The sequence below is a fragment of the Nicotiana tomentosiformis genome, chromosome 6 (assembly GCF_000390325.3).
Source record: "Nicotiana tomentosiformis chromosome 6, ASM39032v3, whole genome shotgun sequence".
NCBI lineage: Eukaryota > Viridiplantae > Streptophyta > Magnoliopsida > Solanales > Solanaceae > Nicotiana > Nicotiana tomentosiformis.
In genome coordinates, this window is record NC_090817.1 from 34,085,192 (window position 1) to 34,104,936 (window position 19,745).

Genomic DNA, 19,745 nt, shown 5'->3' on the forward strand with positions numbered 1-19,745 from the left:
TCATAATGTGCGCACTGTCGAGGGTCAAACAGCACGAACCATAGATGTATCTATTATACTGCTGAGGCGAATGGCCTTGTCCCATTAGAATAAGAAGCTTTGACGGGTCCTTTACCCTATTCAAAAATAGACGTGTGAGTTATAAATTTTAAGGGAAGCCTTTCAACGAGAACGCATAACGCGGGAGAAATTCGTAAAAGGAGTACAATTATTTTGCCTCTAATCATGAAGCCCGTCGAATTTCTACAATAGCAAGCCTAGTCTCAAGTAGTAATGTAAAATAAAGGAATTTAATAGGCTACTGACAACTCAATTATTATAGCATGGCAGGAACCTAAGTCTACCTGGACATAACATGAATCTAGCTACATACGGACTCTCATCACCTCGTGCGTACGTAGCCCCCACAACAAGTAGCCCATATCAATTACATCACCTAGGGATAGTTTGCCCCTCACAGAGTTAGACATGAGACTTACCTCGCTACGAAGTTCCATGACCGGCTCCAACGCCACTCAAACACCTCAAACTGATGCATGTCTTTCCAAATCTAGTCAAACAATGTACAAACCAATAAACATGCACTCTAATACTCATAATAAATCAATTCATAACAAATTCCCAACTTCGCTCGAAAGTCAATAAAATCCACCCTCGTGCCCACGTGTCCAAATTTCGTAAATGTTCGAAGATAAACTTTACCCATAACACTACGAACTCAAATATATGGTTTATTCCTAATTTCATGTCCAATTTCATGGTCAAAATCCAAAAATACCAAATTCTAAGTTTTCTACCAAAATCCCAAATTTCTACTAATTTTCATGTTTAAATCCATATATAAACTATGTATTTAACTCACAATATGTGGGAATTACTTATCTTGACATAGATGATAAACCTCTTCCCTCCAAGAGCTCCAAAAATCACCCAACCAAATGAAAATGTGAAAGAAATGGGCTAAGTCTCAGATTAAAAATACCTCACTGTGCTTCCGAAAGATACTTAATCAATTCTTCCAACTTAAAGCTTTCGAAATTAGAATTTTCCTTCCAAATCAACTCTGAACTTCCCGGAATTCAATTCCGACCACGCGTGCAAGCCATAATACATGAAGTGAAACTATTCAAGGCCTCAAACCGTCGGACGATGTACTAGCCCAAAACGACCGGTCGGGTCGTTACATCACCTCCTTTGAAGAAGATCGAGTCATACACCAAAGAGGTTAGACCTGTATCCTACACACAAGTGAGAAAACGAGAATACAACAAAGTAAAATTGGTTCCTGAATTAGTACCAAAAATCATTTTGAACACTATTGATTGCCAATCCTCGGCAACGACACCAAATATTGACGAGCGCAAAACATAACACAAAATTATTGCTCGCTAGTCAAAGATAGTATAGTTAAATTATCGTCTCCGAACAATCTTTAATTAATTACTATCCAGAAAAATTAATACTTGATTGAATGATTATCAACTACAATTAACAACTAAAAATTAATTAATTATAAATTGATTATGAAAGACAACAGTTGAGCAACAAAGAGATATCAGTGAGAGAAATAAGGGTATTTGACTAGACTAGTGCAGGATAATAGACTCGGGATCCAATTCTTGAGTTAGTTCACTCTATAATACTTGAAGTTAAGGTTCCCCTTTCGATTAAACTTTAATTTCAGTAAATAATCCAATTGAAGCACAATGAATAGTTGCAATGAATAAAATGATGGTTTTAGTCTAAAGGGTAACTTATCACAAATATTTTTCTATTTTCTTGTTCGATTAATAATTCAAGTTGCTCTTTTGATTACCTAGTTGAATCACGAATTTAAACTAGAGCATAAGATGTAGAGAAATTCAATACAAAGCTCCTCTTTCTACTAAGAATAATAATAAATAACTTTACAATACGATTTAAAGCTCTATCAATTAATTCAAACAATTGTCAAGAATCGAATCCCTAATCAATTTATCAATAAACCAGATCTATCAACACCCTACGGAAAATTACTCCATAGCAATGGAAAAATTCATCTCAAGAAGGTTTAAAAACGTAGAAAACATCAATGCTAATGATTCGATACAAACTCCCGTATTGCATCGATTGTTGGTTGAAATCTTGATGAATTCTTGGGTCTTTTTGCCTTAGTTACTTCTCAATTCTTACGTAGGTCAAAAGTCCCTTCAAAAATATATTTTTGGTGTATTTATATCGTGTAGAAGTGAGTCTGGACAGAACTACCCTTTCCAAGCCGAAACAGAAAATAACTCTAAAACTTTTGTACAGGTGCGACGCGCCTCACGTCGCACCATGCGGCGCGCAAGTGAGGATTTTTATAGAGCAGCGCCTGGCACGCTTGTCCATATTTCACTACCGCACCGTGCCTAGCGGTTCCCCATGCAGTGTGGTAGTTCTTTTTTCTTAGAGTGACTTTTTTATTCTACGTTTTGATATCCAAACTTGGTCCTCGACTCCCGAACGCGATCCTGATTTAAATTTTTGGGCTTTTACGTAGACTTCAAAGCTCCAATTTGTTCGATTCAGCTCCAAATTAACTTTTAACTCAGAATCACTTCCTGCAAGCCATTAAACATGTAATAAGTGCAATTTACTACTCCCTCCATTCCAGTTTATGTGAATCTATTTTATTTTTGGTCTGTTCCAAAAAGAATGACCCCTTTATAAAGTTGAAAATAATTTAGCTTAAAATTCTAATTCTACCCTTAATGAAAAGCTTTTATAAACACACAAATACTCTGGACCCCTTTTTGATTTGTTTAGGACCATAAACAAAAGTCTTCATTTTTTTGTTAGTCTACGCAGTGCATTAGGAAAGCCACGAGAGAGGTACTAGGGGTCTCAAAGGGTTACTCTAGTGGTCACAAGTGAGATTGGTGGTGGAATGGAGAGGTGCAAGGAAAAGTGAAAACCAATAAAGCAGTGTATCTGAAGCTAGTGAAAAGTATAGACGAGGAGGAGAAGAGGGCGAATGGGGAGCATTATAAGTTAGCTAAGAAAGAGGCAAAGCTAGCAGTTATGTTGGCCAACACTGTAGCTTTTAGTCTTTTGTATGAGGAACTCTAGGGCCAAGGTGGGGATAAGAGGTTGTTCAGGTTAGCCAAGGCGCGAGAAAAGAAGGCGCATGACTTGGACCAAGTGATGTGCATCAAGGACGAAGAAGATAGAGTTTTTTGGATGAGGGGCTTATCCGTCGAAAATAGAAGACCTATTTCCATAGTCTCTTGAATGAGGAGGGGGACAAGAGCATTGTACTGGATGATTTGGAACTCTCCGGGAGTCATTGTGACTTTGGGTATTGTAGGAGAATTAGAGTTGATGAAGTTGAGGGGGCTATGCGTAAGATGAACAGGGGCAAAGCGACAGGGCCAGATGAAATCTCGGTGGAGTTTTGGAAGTGTGCGGGCAAGTCAGGATTGGAGTGGCTCACTAGGTTATTTAATGTCATTTTTAGAACGAAGAAGATGCTCTAAGAGTGGACGTGGAGCACGATGGTTACTGTATACAAGAACAAGGGTGACATCCAAAATTGCAATAACTATCGGGGTATCAAGCTACTTAGCCATACTATGAAAGTTTGGGAGAGAGTGGTAGAGCTAAGGGTGAGCAGGAGTGTGTCAACTTCCAAGAACCAGTTCGAGTTTATGCCGGGGCATTCGACGACAGAATCCATCCACCTTGTTAGGACATTGATGGTGCAGTATAGGGAGAGAAAGAAGGACTTGCATATGGTGTTCATCAACTTAGAAAAGGCGTACGATGAAGTTCCGATGGAGGTTTTGTGGAGATATTTGGAGGCTAGAGGTGTACATGTTGCATATGTTAGGTTGATTAAGGACATGTATAATGGAGCAAAGACCCGAGTGAGGACGGTGGGTGGAGACTCGGACCATTTTTCGGTTATGATGGGGTTGCATCAGGAGTTGGCACTCTGCCCTTTTTTGTTTGCTCTAGCGATGGACATACTGGCGCACCACATCCAAGAGGGGGGGTGCTGTGGTGCATGCTATTTGCAGATGATACTGTATTGATTGACGAGGTGCGAGACAGTGTGAACGCACAATTAGAGGTATGGAGGCAGACCCTAGAGTCTAAAGGTTTCAAGTTGAGCTGGACTAAGACAAAATACTTGGAGTGTAAGTTCAGTGGCACGACTCAAGGAGAAGAAGGGGAGGAGAGGCTGGACTCACAGGTCATCCCTAGGAGAGGAAGTTTTAAGTACCTTGGGTCTATTATTCAGGGGGATAGGGAGATTGATAAGGATATTACACATCGTATTGGGGCGGGATGGATGAAATGGAGACTCGCTTCTGGTGTTTTGTGTGACAAGAAGGTGCCACCGAAACTTAAAGATAAGTTCTACAACGTGGTGGTCAGGCCAACGATATTATATGGGGCTGAGTGTTGTCCAGTCAAGATCGCTCATATCCTAAAGATCAAGGTAATAGAGATCAGGATGTTGAGATGGATGTGCAGGCACACCATGTTAGATAGGATCAGAAATGAGGTTATTCGAGACAAGGTGGGTGTGGCGCCTATTGAGGACAAGATGCGGGAAGCACGTCTTAAGTGGTTTGGTCATGTGATGAGGAGGAGCACAGACGCTCCGGTGAGGAGGTGTGAGAGTTTGACAATAGAGGGCCTACATAGAGGTAGAGGTAGGCCAAAGAAGAGGTGGGGAGAGGTGATTAGGCAAGACATGGCGCAACTTCAGCTGACCGAGGACATGACCCTTGATAGGAAGGTATGGAGGTTGAGGATTAGGGTAGTAGAGTAGGTAGTCTAGAGTATTCATAACAGTAGTATTGGCACGCAATCTCACTTTCTGTTGGTATTAGATTTTTATGACTAACCGTTGTTTTCTTTCATTGTTGATCACCTTACTATCTTGTTATTTTTATTATGCTTTTATATGGCTTTTTGGTACCGTCCCTTCTTGTCTATATTTTTCATCAACGTGGCGCTCATGCTTGCCTAAGCCGAGGGTATATTGGAAATAGTCTCTCTATCCTCACAAGGTAGGGGTAAGGTCTGCGTGTACACTACCCTCCCCAGACCCTACGGTATGGGATAATACTGTGTATGTTGTTGTTGTTCATTTTTTCTTAAACTCCGTGCCCAATTAAACAGGTTCACATAAATTGGAACAGAGGGAGTATTATTTAAGCTCAAACACAAGTAAAATGCAATAATTATAGTGTAAATTACGGCTAAAACACCTGTTTCTATCCTATAAGGGCAATAATGAATCTTTTTCCTAACGGTTGGATAAGATAGACCAAAAGTTTAACCGAGGGGCAAAGCAACTGAAATTCGAATAATACAGAGATAAATATGACTCTTTCTCCCTATAGTTTAATGCTTCTAATCAAATGCCAATTGCAAGAACTACATCTGGAATAACTCCGCTCAATTAGAAGCAAAACGGAATAAAGAAATACCATATCTAGCTTTTGCAACGAAGTGATTGCTTCACAAAGCATGAACGCCAATGTTGACCTAACTTTTAACAACTTTTAAAATCCTGTTAGCAATATATCATAATAAGGGATACTAAAAATAGATGGAGTCAAATGAAAAACGTATAGGAAAAGAACGCTTTCATGCAGAAGTAAATTAAATAAGACCAATTATTAGTCGATTGAAAATTATAGCACAGACAAGGATAGTGACAACGAGAAGGATAAGTACGATAGAGGGAATGGAAAATATCATTTTATATAGAGGAGGATAATGATCTATAGATTATACAGTGGAGGAACTCACTAATCTGATCAGTTATAGCATTATTCATAAGGAGATCTTTCATCACTGGATTAAAATTCAAAAACCAAACATCTTTAAGTTTCTCACCTTCTAGACTAATAGGGACGACCCTAATTGTGATTTGGTCAGTAATGTATGGTCCACCCTAATGAGTATCAATTTTCCTAGTTTAATGTACCGTCCTTTCTTATCATTTTGGGCATAATTTGCACTTTAAGTCCCTAAAATATTTACAAATTGGAAATTTGGTCCTTGCGATGTTTAGTTTAGTTTATTTAACTTTCAATTAATGCAAATGTGCATGTTTATCCTTCTACTAGTGAATTTTCACAAACTTTAATAAATTATTAAATGTAGAACCATTTATATATGTTGTATTGAATTTGCATTATTACTTCTATTTGAGGGTAATAAAGTTCTAAAAACTAATATAAATATAACAAATTTCCTATGTAAAGGACCAAAAATATACATTTTTATCAATTCGAGGTTAGATATGCTTAGTAAAATATCATAAAGACCAAATTCAGAATTTACCAATATTCTTCCATTTAATTTGTGTAAGTTTCACCAATTTATCTTATTCACGCAGTTTAGATATTTTAACGATTAATTTGAAGACTATAGTGTTGCTTTGAAGCTTGGATAGAAGAGGTACGACTTGAGGGTCTAAAAATAATATAAATTAAATTTTTTTTATGTAACGGTACAAAAGGACATACATTTTTATTAATTCAATGTTACATATGTTTAGTAAAATATCACAAAGTCCAAATTTAGAATTTACCAATATTAGTCCATTTAAATTTTTTAAGTTTCACCAATATGTCTCCATGACGTTGTTTAGATATTTTAACGATTAATTTGCAGAGGCGGAGCCAGGATTTGAAACATATGGGTTCGGGATTCCAGATCTTTTAAAGTTAGTGGGTTCTAAATTAATAATTTGTACATATTTTATGAATTTCTTAAAAAAAATACATGATTTGAACCAAAGTTACTGAGTTCGGCCGAACCCGTATGTTATACACTCCCTCCGCCCCTGTTAATTTGAAGACGTTGCTCCTCATATTATAAGTAAATTATTTTTGTCTTCAATTATCTTTTATGTTCAACCCAATATTGTTCGGATGAGGCCTGGATAACTTTACATATCAAAATTAATGTACTACTAGATGGTACGTCTATTTTTCTGGAAAAAAAAGAAAAGAAAAAGGAAATGATAGTAATGATCAAATGAAAACATAGCTTAATTTTGGACGTACTAAAGTTATCCATCGACTTGTCGTCATAATCTGTACTCTCTGCCTCATAGGTCCCCGCCACAACTCCCTCCCAAATCTATTTAAACCATAATTTCATGTCACCATATAATATACTTTATTTTTTACTTTTCCTTAATAGGATATGTTTGATTTTTCTCATATTTGATCGAGTAATTTCCTCTAATTAAGTCCATATCGGGATCATACACCCATTTGCCAGTCATTTAACTAGCAGAGGGACATCTTGTAATGTGTCATTCTCTGTAGTAACCTAAGGATAGACGTGGGGGAAGACAAAGAGATGATATGGATTTAAAATAAAATGAATAAAAATTTTACAAACAGGAAAAAGCTTGAAGAGTGTTAAACACTTTCTTAAAAGATTGATTATTTGATTCTAGGAATAGCAGACAACAATTTTCGGAAATATAACAATCATATTATCAGTTGTTTTGAAGTGACTGTTGTGGTTTTTGTCTAATCTTATTTTCTCTCGTATTTGAAGACTGAAGTACCACAACGTTCTTATTTATAAAACATATATAATTTCATGAAAATGTGGGAATCTTTTTAAAACGGATTAATAACTATTTCACAAACTACTCCCTTGGTTCTATTTTTTTTATTTATATAGTTTGATTTGGCATGAACATGAAATTTAAGAAAGACGTAGAATTCTTTTTTTAAAACATGTCATTATATTTGTGTGGGTATAATAAGACTTTTGAAACTTATGACTTATATATATATATATATATATATATATATATATATATATATATATATATAAAGGAGGGGAAAAAAGTGTGGACTTGACACCTCTCCTTGGCCAAGAAACACACATATCTTTTTTCTCCTTTTTTTGGGTTTTCCCTTATGTTTCCCTTCCTTATCTAATTTCTCAGATTTTTGCCATATTTCCAATAATAATTTCATTGTATCCCATTTAATTCTCTTTTTCAGTTTCTACATTAATTTTTAGTTACTGCCTTTTCATAATTCCCTTCACCTATTTAACATCCTCACATATATCAGTTACAAAATAAATTCGTATCCTAATATGTTTTGGTGTAAATAGTTATAACCCATACCACAAAAGGAGAAATCATTGACATGTTCAAAATTGAAAATTGTAATTTTCTCAAAATTTTAACCTATTTTCTTATTTTTCAATTTATAATATTCAAAAGACAAACATCTCAATAGTCCATTGGGACTAGGGGTGCTTATCGGGCGGATCGGCCGGATAATTACGCTTAACGGTTCGGCTTAACGATTATCGGATTATAAATGTAGTAATCCGCTAGCCATCCAATAAGACAACGGGCGGATTGTTATCAGATTAACAGTTATCGGGCGGTCATCGGGCGGCTTATCGGCTAAACCAAATAGAAATTTTTTGAACAATCATTCAATCAATACCAAACAGTTTCAAATCAATACCAATTTTTTAATACCATTTAAGATCTAACCAAACAGTATTTTTTAATTGAAGAGTCTTCAAGACTACTCATATTGTCATACACGTATTAACCAAATTTTTATTACCATCAAGACTACTCATACAGACATACACATATTAATCATTGAGATTTCGATTTTTTGACTTCTCAGTTTTCAGTTCAAGAGAGAGACGAGACTGACGACTTCTCTGCCTATGGTGGCTGTAGACAATTTAAAATTAGAAAATAGAAATTAGGGATTTAGCCATTTAGGGTTTCAATAGTACTTTATATACATATGGGTAAAAATATAAATATAAAAATTCTTAACGGGTTAACGGTTTACCCGATAAGAAAATTGAGTAATCCGTCCCCAAACTGTTAAGCCGTTAATTATAAAATCTCAATCCGTTCACCATCCATTACCTCGATAATCCGATACCAATAAGCCAATAAGCTATCGATTCGATTCGGTTAACGGTTTCGGTTCGGTTTTGAACAACCCTAATTGGGACACTTTAGTTACCCACTTTTATTTTATATATATATATATATATATATATATATATATATATATATATCTGTACTATTCCGTTACACATCTTTAATACATATCTTTAAGACGATAATGACAGTGATTATCATATTAGTAATTTATCTATGGGCTTACAACATATAAATATATGGCACCCAGAAGTCCTCTTCAACAATTCCTTATCCGTCATGCGACAATTAATACACATTTAAGGACTACCTCCTCCACCAACAGCTTAATTCCTTTTGGATTCTTTGTTTCTATTTTTATTTTGTTTTTTGGCCTAGAACATTGTCACTTTTGATACATTGGCTATGATTTTTTTGCAAATTATAAGTAAGTGAGCAATAGGTTACATGTGCTTGTAATTTTACTGTACTTTTGTTTTTTAGGTGATTTGTTAATATGTTATTTTTGGTGCATTATTATGATTTTTTATTTTTGTTGTTCTCTTCTTCCTATTTTGATCTCTAATGGATATGAAATTTCTTGGATTGAAACCAGGTTTATCGAGGCACTAGAGCTTTTTATATCAGTTATTTTCTATTTCGATAAAAAGGGAATTAATAAATGATAAACATCTCGATTGTTCAAAGAGGTTTTGTCAATGAAATTGAAGCTTGAAAATTCTCTCCCCTTTCTGATGATGCTTGTGTTCAATTATTTGAGTACTTTTTCAAGAAATGAGCAAATTCTTTTTAGATTTAATAAAATTTTTGCATTACTTTTAATGATTTAGAGGATGGAAAGGAGTAGCTTTGGAGTGGAGGAGTAGCTGGTTATAAAGAAGGCGATGGAAGGTGAAAGAAGAAGAAAGAAATAGTTAATAGATATTCTTTTTGTTATTTTCCGAAATAGTCAAAATGAATGGGCACGCAAGGAAGAAAAGAAATAAAGAAAAATGAAGAAAACAAGAAACAGGGTAAAGCAACTAAAAAATAAAACTAAAAATTAACAGATTATTTTATAGAAGTAGACGTTGTTGCTATATTTATTTTTAGATTTCAAATAAAGAGAAAGCATAGATATAACTTTTGAAAGCGGGAGAATAAAAGTTACATAAATACTTAATATATTAATTGAACAAAGAAAAAATTATGTTTCTTGAAGTTCATCTCTTTCTTTCATTTTTATTAAGCAAAAATAGAAAATATTGTTCACATATATAGATTATTACACAAACCTTTTCTGATAAATAAAAAGTCCTCAAGTGATGAAAAATTAAAGGAAAAAAACTAAGTGAGAATAAAATGTTTATAACTTAAAATCTAATCTATTTTTAAATTTGAAGATTACAAAAGATTTTATATATTTTTTATTATTTAAAAAATAGAAAAAATTATACATTTCGCGCGGATTAATTCACTATTGTCATAATATTTGTTGATCTATAGAAGCTTCTCATTAATTAATGAAATATAAACCGTGTCATTTTTTTTAAACTGGCTAATAAATAAATAGTGTCAAACAAAAGTGAAATGGAGGAAATATATGATAACAAAGGAGTTAGAAAGTACTGTTAGAAAATGTTGGATTGACATGCATGCAGATTTCGTTGTCAAGATAGACAAAAAGGGAAGAAGCAACGACAACACAATGAAAAACCTAATCAATAATGTATACTACTCTTACAACTCCGACTAACAAAATAACTGGTCTTTCATAATTTTGAAGCAATTTTCTTTTTGTCTAGCAATGGAACTTTGTCCAACAGTGTTTTCTCAATCAAGAATTATTCATAACGACAAAGAGAAAAGTTAAAAGTCTCTCTTATGATCACTCGGGCCAAATTAAAGAAGGAGAATGGAGGACTGTATACACTTAACCAAATTAGCAGTAGTTACTCATCATTGTGCCAAAAGTTGTTTTGTATTATTAAAATGGGGTCCCTGTAGTTAGACTCGGAAATTGACCTGTATTTAAAATTCTACACAAACTAGTAGCTGAATCAGAAATTCATATAAGGAATTGAATAAAAATACGTACTCTAATGTCACATCTAGGAATTCAAAAATTTATATACAGTCAGAACGTTTGTTTTTGGCCTGTTTGCCCAGTGAAATTTTCAAAACCTAATTCCGCCCCTGAATCTAGTTGAAGCTCAACTTGATCGTCAAAGGGCTAAATGCATGTCGAAATAAGACTTGAGACATGCTATTCACTGTACGTTTGGTTATGCAGAGAAATGAATAAGAACAGAATGATTATGTCCCCTTCGACTTGTATTTGTCTTCAATTTTTGCATCATGTTTACATATCTTCATGTTCGAACTATAATAATACTTAATACTAATAACGTATGAAAATTGAAGTATATTTAATTTTCACATCAAAAGCTGCCAGAAAGAAGAAGGAAAAAAGAACTTTTTGGTCTTCAATTCAATGAAAGACAGTGTGGCAACTATATGCATGGCTCTTGTAAATAATAGTCTTATCATTTTTCAACTTTCATTTCATCTTGAAACCATTTATTTTTCTTTTACCTTTAAAATTCATTCAAAGACAAAAATACTTGGTTCTTAGAGCTGGACAAGACATTCATGGTTTTGGTCTTGGATTTATCAGGCAACATGAGATCGATCTGGGCCATGTCCTGTAGTCTTGTATTTGCCAACATTAATTTTAGGTAGTCACTCTTAGATTTTTCTCTAAAGTGAGTCTATTGGCCTATCTTGTAGCACATGTTCTGTGCAAACATTACTTAAAATTGAAGAATTATAAAGACTTTTAAGACTTGTATAGTATTCCTTGGGAGGACCTGGGATCTCCAATAGAAGCTTCTAGCTCAGTGGCTAAAGATACTATAGCGATAACTTCAAAGCCGTAGCCCCAATTTCATGAAACTCGTTTTTCATTAGAAAAAAAGATTGTTTCCCCTTTGATTACTATTTAAGTTAAGTAAATAAGTAGATAGTAATTGATTCAATAATCGCACTTGTTTTGGTATCCATAGCATTTCTTGGTAGGGTAACTTAGGAAATCCCTCCCGACATACAATTGTCGCAATGCTTAGAAGGAGAAGCGATATATATTATATTATTAATTAAATGATTTTTTCAATTAAAGTAAAAAATTTGACCAGAGATTATTTTATTTACGGAATCGTCACTTGAAAATAAAGGTTTGACTCTATTTTTATTGGTCCATAAAAATATGAGACCGGGTAAGAAATTCTGTTGACCAGAAAGAAGGTGCAATGCACTTCCCGAATCTCGTGGCTCTAATACGATCGTTTTTATTGACTAAAACTTGGCTTAAATAATTTTTGGATAAACTGTATTATTTACCTTATATTACTAATTATCTAATACCGCTTAATAATTAATCAAATTTTATTAATTTTGACCCAAGAGCATGCAAGCACGCAAGGTCTTTTCTTTTATTATGCGCGTTTAACCAATGTACATGTATGAACACATGCTCAAACACGATTTATTATTGACGAGTCAAGGAACGGGAATACACATGACCATTTTTATTATTTGATATTAGCCAAGAATAGTGTAAGAACACATGGTCAACATTTAACGGCGCGCCTAAAATTGTCTTGCGTTTAAATTAATTAAGGGATAATTAAATTATTTATTCAAGAGGAAAGAATATGTTATGATTACATTTGATTAACTAACATGTGACATTAAACATGGAATGGCATATGTTTAATGGTTTTTTTTTAAAGAAATTTTACCTCCTATAGCAAAGGTATACACCCTATTTATTATAAACCAAAATTATTTTAAAATATTATTTTCTATAGCTACCTTTTATATTTTATAGCAAAATAAGTATTTTATGGTATGTACTAGGCATGAAATACGCTATTTATGTTTTTCCTCTCTCTTAGACAGTTGTACATACCTATTTTTAAGGGATTGTCGTTACTGTATTCATGAATACATGTGAATACATGCGCGTATAGCTGGACTGCCCTAATTTTAGGCGTTTTTTGATACTGTATTCATGAATACATGGCGCGAATTCATGTGAATACATGAGCGTACAATTGGACTGCCCTGATTTTAGAAGCTTTTTACTGTTGTACTCATGAATACAACAGCGCGAATACATGTAAATACATACGCGTACAGCTGTACTGCCCTGATTTTAGGCGCTTTTTACTGTTGTATTCATGAACACATGGCGCGAATACATGTGAATACATGCGCATACAGTTGGGCTGCCTTGATTTTAAGCGCTTTTTGCTGCTGTATTCATGAATACAGCAGCGCGAATACATATGAATACACTAGCATAACAACTGAATAGTATATATAGGAAGTAATTATGTATATGATAGTTATAGGAAGTTAATAGCCACTAAACAATAGTGGTTTCTGAAAATTCCTCTTTTTTTACGGCATTGGGCCACTTTGCTTCTTTATGAAAAAGGGCCAGCTTATTTTATTTATATGTAAAATGGGCTTGACTAAATTTCAGCTAGTTAGCCCAACTTAGAGTAAGGCCTTATATATGATTTTAGTTGAACTCATGACCGCTTTTTATCAGTAAATTAATTAGGTGATTAGTAGTGATTTGTAAATTAAAGATTTATCACATTGGTAGATAATTATTCTGACTTGCACCTGGCCCAATAATAAAATTATTTATAATTATTTAGCCCACTGTTGGGCTCAAACTTAGGGAGAAGGTTCAGAGGCCCAACAACATCTTTGAACCCAGATCTGCAGTAATAGCCTACTACTACATTGCAGATCTGACCTCTTTATTTTACAGCCATAGCCATTTCTAAGAAAGTATAATTGCAGAGACACCACTTTATAGAATAGCCGTTTTAACTCAAGTTAATTATCTGGCTGAAAACCAGTCACACCTTGCCAACTAGCATTTTAAAAAATTAACATATACAACGATCAAACCTATTCTTTGCAAATACAATCCTTCTTTCGCTAATTCAAATCATGCACAAGAACCAAGAACCTTAAGGTTGCATATTTCGAATCTACATGCTATTAATAACTAATCAATCTTTAATACTTAAATATAAAATATTCATAATTATGTCAAAACTAACTTCTAACAGATATACTAACATAATATAGTTTCAACTACCCATGGAAACAAAAATTGCGGTTTTAATTATCTTCTAACAGATTTACATGCTTAAACACATTTATAACATTCATTCTCGATAAAAACGAATACAACCATGCTCCAGCAGTCCAAACCAAGTTCAAATCCTCTCTGTTACTAGGAAAATATCTGCAATATAAGGTTAAACAATGATCTGGGTCACATAATAAATAAATAGCAACAAAGACAACAGAAACAACAACAAAAATAGTAAAAACAACAGTAAAATGAACCACGAACAACCCGAAATAAACCTTGTATTTCAATTGATTTGCACAAGGATCAAAACAACAATGAAAGCTCTTTTGGTACCCGAAAAGCTCCTTGCACACAACTTCCTTACAACAGCAAAATAACAGAATACACTGTAACGATCCGGTCGGTCGTTTTGAGTATTGTAGTCCAGTTACCCCATTTATTGCTTATTTTATGTTCATTTATGGTTATGTGACTTGCCGGGGTGGTTGGTTTGGTTCCAGGGATGTTTCGGAACAAGAGGGGTAGCAGGAACTGGAACAGATTATTCGACCTGATCGATTTGTCTGCCCCAAAACGTGTTCCAAGGTTGGAAGTTTTAGTTGAAAGAGTTCACCGGATGTTGACTTATGTTTAAATGGCCCCAGAATGGAGTTTTGATAGTTTCGATAGTTTCGTATGACAAGTTTAGACTTAGGAGTATGTACGGATATTGATTTGGAGGTCCATAGGTCGTTTTGGCTTGAATTGGCAATAGTTGGAAAGTTGAAAGGTTAGGAAAGTTGAGAAGTTTGACCGAGAGACTTTGTTAATACCGAGTTCAGATTTTGGTTTCGGAAGTTAGAGTAGGTCCGTTGCGTCATTCACGACTTGTGTGCAAAATTTGATATCAATCGAAGTTGATTTGATAAGGTTCGACATCGATTTTAGAAGTCAAAAATCCATTAGTTTCAATAGGCTTGAATTGGGATGTGATTCGTATTTTTGATGTTGTTTAATGTGATTTGAGGCTTCGTCTAAGTTCGTATTATATTTTAGGATGTGTTGGTATGTTTGGATGGGGCCTCAGGTGTGGTTCAGGTTGGTTTCGGATTGAGTTGTGGGCTTATGCAAAAATCTGCTGGTTCAGTTTTGGTGCGTTCGCAGCTGCGGTGGGAGTGGCAGCAAATGCGTCGCTTTGGTCGTAGGTGCGGAATGGAGGGGAGGTAGTGAGGTCCGCAGAAGCGAAAGCGCTTCAGTGATGAGGCGTCCGCAGGTGCGAATCTTGGCAGCTTGGCCTTGGTCACAGATGCACGAGTTTACCGCAGGTGCAGATGCGCTGATGCGGGCAAGGGGTCGCAGAAGCGGTCTCGTAGGTGCATGATTGTGGCTGTAGATGCGGCTGGTCGGGAGTTCAGTGTTTTCCGCATATGCGGACGTGCGAGCGCAGAAGTGGAGATCATGACCGCATGTGCGGTTTCACTGGGCAGAATACATATAAACGGGGGTTTGAGTCTTTTCTTCATTTTTGGACTTTGGAAGCTCGGTTTGTGGCGATTTTTATGAGGGGTTTCACTCTAATTCAAGAGGTAAGCAATCATTGATCACTTTTGTCCAATAATATTGAACACCAATTGATTTTTACACCTAGATTATATTTTTTGAGGTGAAATTTGGGGGATTTGTGGTCTATGTATTAAAGAGTAAGATTTGGGGATTTGAGGTTTGATTTGTGGTCGAAATTAGATGATTTTGGTATGGTTAGACTCATTATAGAATGGGTGTTCAGATTTTGTGAATTTTATCGGGTTCCGAGATGTGGGCCCGGGATTAACTTTTTGGGTTGTCTTTTTGAATTTGGTTAAAGAACTTAGCCTTATCGTATGGAATCGATTCCTATATCTTGTATTGATTATATTAAGTTTTTTGTGACTAGATTCAAGTCGTTCGGGAGTCGATTCGCGAGGCAGGGGTTTGTTGGAGCATTGAGTTGCGCACTTTGAGGTAAATAACACTTCTAAATTTCATAATGAGGGTATAAATCCTTGTAATATGTGTTATATGGTTGGGGTTGGGATGACACACATTCTAGGTGACGGGCGTGTGGGCATGCACTGTGGTAATTATGACTCGGTTGATTCTATAGTATTGTGTAGTTATCTAGTCTTGTTTCTATCCGTGTAATTCCTACGTGTGAGAGTAATTGAGCTGTGATCCATGTTAGAAATCATGTTTAGGCTATGTGCCTATTCTGTTGGACCCACTGAGGTCATTTATGTTGTATTGTTATTTGTTTGTTAGAGCACAAGATCCGCAATATTATAAACGGTTGATGGTCATCAAAAATCATAAGTTCTCAGACATCATCAAGTTAGGGGAAAGAATAGAAGAAGGAATCAATAGTGGGATGGTAACTAATTTTGAGGCGTTGTAGGCCAAGAATAAAGCTTTGCAATCAGGAGGTATTTCAAAGAAGAAAGAAGTGGGTGTCGTGATGGTCCCAGGGCCCTATGTCTCCCCTCACATACCAAACATCTCCATCCACATAACAACCCTCACCCCCAAAATACCAATACCCTACCACCACTTACCATACTTACAACACTCAACCTGTATATTACCATTCACTTCCACCCGCCCGCCAAAGCTACCTAAAGCCACGTCCAAATTTGGACCACAGACCTCCTAGATAATACACCCCAATTGCTGAACCCATAGCCCAACTGTATGAAAGACTGAAGGCCGCTGGTTACGTCACCCCTATTCCTGCTGTTGTTGTGGAAAATCCTTCCCAATGGATCAACCCTAACAAAACACGTGCTTATCATTCAGGCATGAAGGGTCCTACTATTGAGGAATGTCGCACGTTGAAAGACAAGATTCAGATGCTTATCGATACTAAGGTTATACAAGCAAAGGAAGCTGCACCGAACGTTCGCAACAACCCTCTCCCGGATCACAGAGGTGAGGGAGTGAACATGATAGAAACTGATGAAGGGTGGGATCAGGAAGGGTCCATTGGACTCATTCGAGAGTGAGACGCTCCTAAAATATCTCCGGTCACCCTCACGCCAGTTGTAGTACAAACCCAGACGCCATTTGAAGTTGAGGTAGCTACACACTTCACTGTAATAGTAGCTTCCACACCATCTTACAAGCCTAATTCCGTCCCATGGGATTATGTTTTGGAAGCAAGAAAAAAGGGAAAAGCCAAAATAGAAGAAACAGGTGTCGCGCAAGGTATGACTAGAACTGACAGAGTTTACACACCTGAGAATCTGGGAGGAACAAGCAAGAAATCTGCACCTAAGCCGCCTGTTGTTGATACTGGCACTGACGATATTTGGAAGAAGATACAAGCAAGTAAATACTCCGTTGTTGACCACCTGAACAAGACTCCTTCTCAGATATCTATCTTATCACTGTTGCAAAACTCAGACGCGCACAAGAATGCTTTGATGAAGGTGTTAAGTGAAGCTTATATACCTGCTAGCATCACTAGTAGAGAGATGGCTAACATGGTGGGACAAGTATTAGACAACCACAAAATCACTTTCCACGAAGATGAGTTACCACCAGAAGGACTGAGTCATAACAAGGCGTTTCATATCACAGTGCAATTCGAGGACAAGTTCATTGCCAGGGTCCTGATAGATGGAGGTTCGAGTCTGAATATATTTCCACTGACCACTCTGAGGAGATTAGGTAAGGGCCTTCACGAGATATAAATAGGAAGCATGAATCTAAAGGCGTTAGATGGATCTCAGAGAGCCACTATCAGAGAAATCAACCTTGAACTACAGATGGGTCCGACTTGGTTTGATGTTGAGTTCCAATTGCTAGATACATCGGCTACTTACAACCTATTATTGGGACATCAATGGATACATACAACTAGGGTAGTGGCTTCTACTCTACACCAAGCCGTGAAGTTCGAGTGGCATCACCAGGAGGGGATCATTCATGGAGATGGAGGTAACCCCATTTACACCAATCAGACAATTCCAGTCATAAAAACATGAGGAAGTTGGGCGGAGAAACATATCATCGCATTGAACGGGTTAACACAATTGAAAAGGATCGATGGTGGAGCAACAAGATAGAAAGCATATTCTTGTGGACGGGATATGATCCAGACAATGGTCTTGGTAAAAAGCTTCAGGGGATCACCAAACCCATACAACCACAGTATCATGGCATGACCTTTGGACTTGGGTATGAATATACCATGCAAGAACATCAGGATTAGACACTGCCATGGCGCGTCCCTTATTATCCGCTGGAACAAACCATACCACCTCTGCACCAGACATTCCATCAGGCTGACATAATATGGGAATCTGAGGAAGATGAGATTTTGGATAGCATGAGGAAGTTGTTTCTGGATGAAGAAGACATGGACTACAGTGCAATTGTGTTGAGGAGGAGGAGAAAGACCTTACCATTCAGATAATGGAAGAGGGAGTTATTCTCAAGAATTGGACTGCTGCACCATCCCGGGCTCGCCGAGTTCCTGGGTAGCCTGGCAAATTAGCATGACTTAGTTTCAAATTGTTTTAAGCATTTAAGGACAAAATCTGATACGACCTTCTTAGTCACAGCCTTATAGGACGTGGCTTCAACCCATTTTGTGAAGTAGTCTATAGCCACCAAAATGAACCTATGTCTATTTGAAGTAGTGGGTTTGATTGGTCCGATGACATCCATGCCCCAAGTAGAGAAAGTCCAGGGCAAACTCGTTGTATTGAGTTCGTTGGGCGGCACTTGTATCATATCAGCATGTATTTGGCATTGGTGACACTTTTGAACATATTTTATGCAGTATGTTTCCATAGTCATCCAGAAATACCCCGCTCTTAATATATTCTTGGACAAAACGAAATCGTTCATGTGAGGTCTGCAAGTTCCGGCATGTATTTATTCAAGAAATCTAGATGCCTCATTGGCATCGACACATCGTAGTGTCCCAAATCAAGATTCCTTCTATATAGAATTCCTCCTCTTTGAAAGAAATGATTGGCCAATCTTCGGAGCGTGCGCTTCTGAGTGTGTGTAGAATTCTCTGGATATTCTCCCTTTTCCAAGTACTCCTTGATGTCATGGAACCACGGATTTCCGTCAAACTCTTCTTCAACATGAGCACAATAAGCTGGTTGCTTATGAATTCCTATTAAGATAGGATTGATGAAATTCTTGTTTGGATGTTGTATCATGGAAGACAAGGTGCCTAATGCATTTGCAAATTCATTCTGAATCCTTCGAACATGCTTGAATTCTATTTTCGTGAACCTCTTGATCAGCTCTTGTGCACAATGAAAGTATGGCAATATTTTGGTATTCTTAGTAGCCCATTCTCCTAGAACCTGGTGCACCAATAGATCTGAGTCTCCGATTACCAGCAACTCCTGAATGTTCATGTCGACGGCTAACCTGAGTCCCAAGATGCAGGCCTAGTATTCTGCCATATTGTTGGTGCACGGGAATCTGAGTTTTGCAGATACCGGGTAATGTTGACCGGTTTCTGATACTAAGCCTGCTCCGACACCCACTCCCTTAAAGGTTTATGCTCTGTCGAAGAACATCCTCTAATCGTCGTATGCTTCGGTAATATATTCTCCTACAAATAATACCTCTTCGTCGGGAAAATACGTCTTCAGTGGTTCTTAT

The 19,745-nt window shown here is 36.5% G+C and overlaps 1 protein-coding gene across 1 annotated transcript; it reads left to right on the forward strand.

Annotated features, from left to right (window-relative positions):
- The first annotated feature begins 3,515 nt into the window (after positions 1-3,515).
- LOC138893770 (uncharacterized) lies at positions 3,516-17,116 on the forward strand. The gene is made up of 3 exons (XM_070178430.1): positions 3,516-3,865; positions 3,979-4,708; positions 16,820-17,116. The coding sequence occupies exons 1-3, from the start codon at positions 3,516-3,518 to the stop codon at positions 17,114-17,116; spliced, it is 1,377 nt and encodes a 458-aa protein (XP_070034531.1).
- The last annotated feature ends 2,629 nt before the right edge of the window (positions 17,117-19,745 follow it).

What these genes read in the sequence shown, in the direction of transcription:
- LOC138893770 (XM_070178430.1), top strand. Translation starts at nt 3,516, where the DNA reads ATGGTTACTGTATACAAGAACAAGGGTGACATCCAAAATTGCAATAAC. An exon ending in GTTAGGTTGATTAAGGACAT is followed by an intron (nt 3,866 to 3,978) that starts GTATAATGGAGC and finishes TGTTTGCTCTAG; the next exon opens with CGATGGACATACTGGCGCAC. An exon ending in CAAAGAAGAGGTGGGGAGAG is followed by an intron (nt 4,709 to 16,819) that starts GTGATTAGGCAA and finishes GAAAGACTGAAG; the next exon opens with GCCGCTGGTTACGTCACCCC.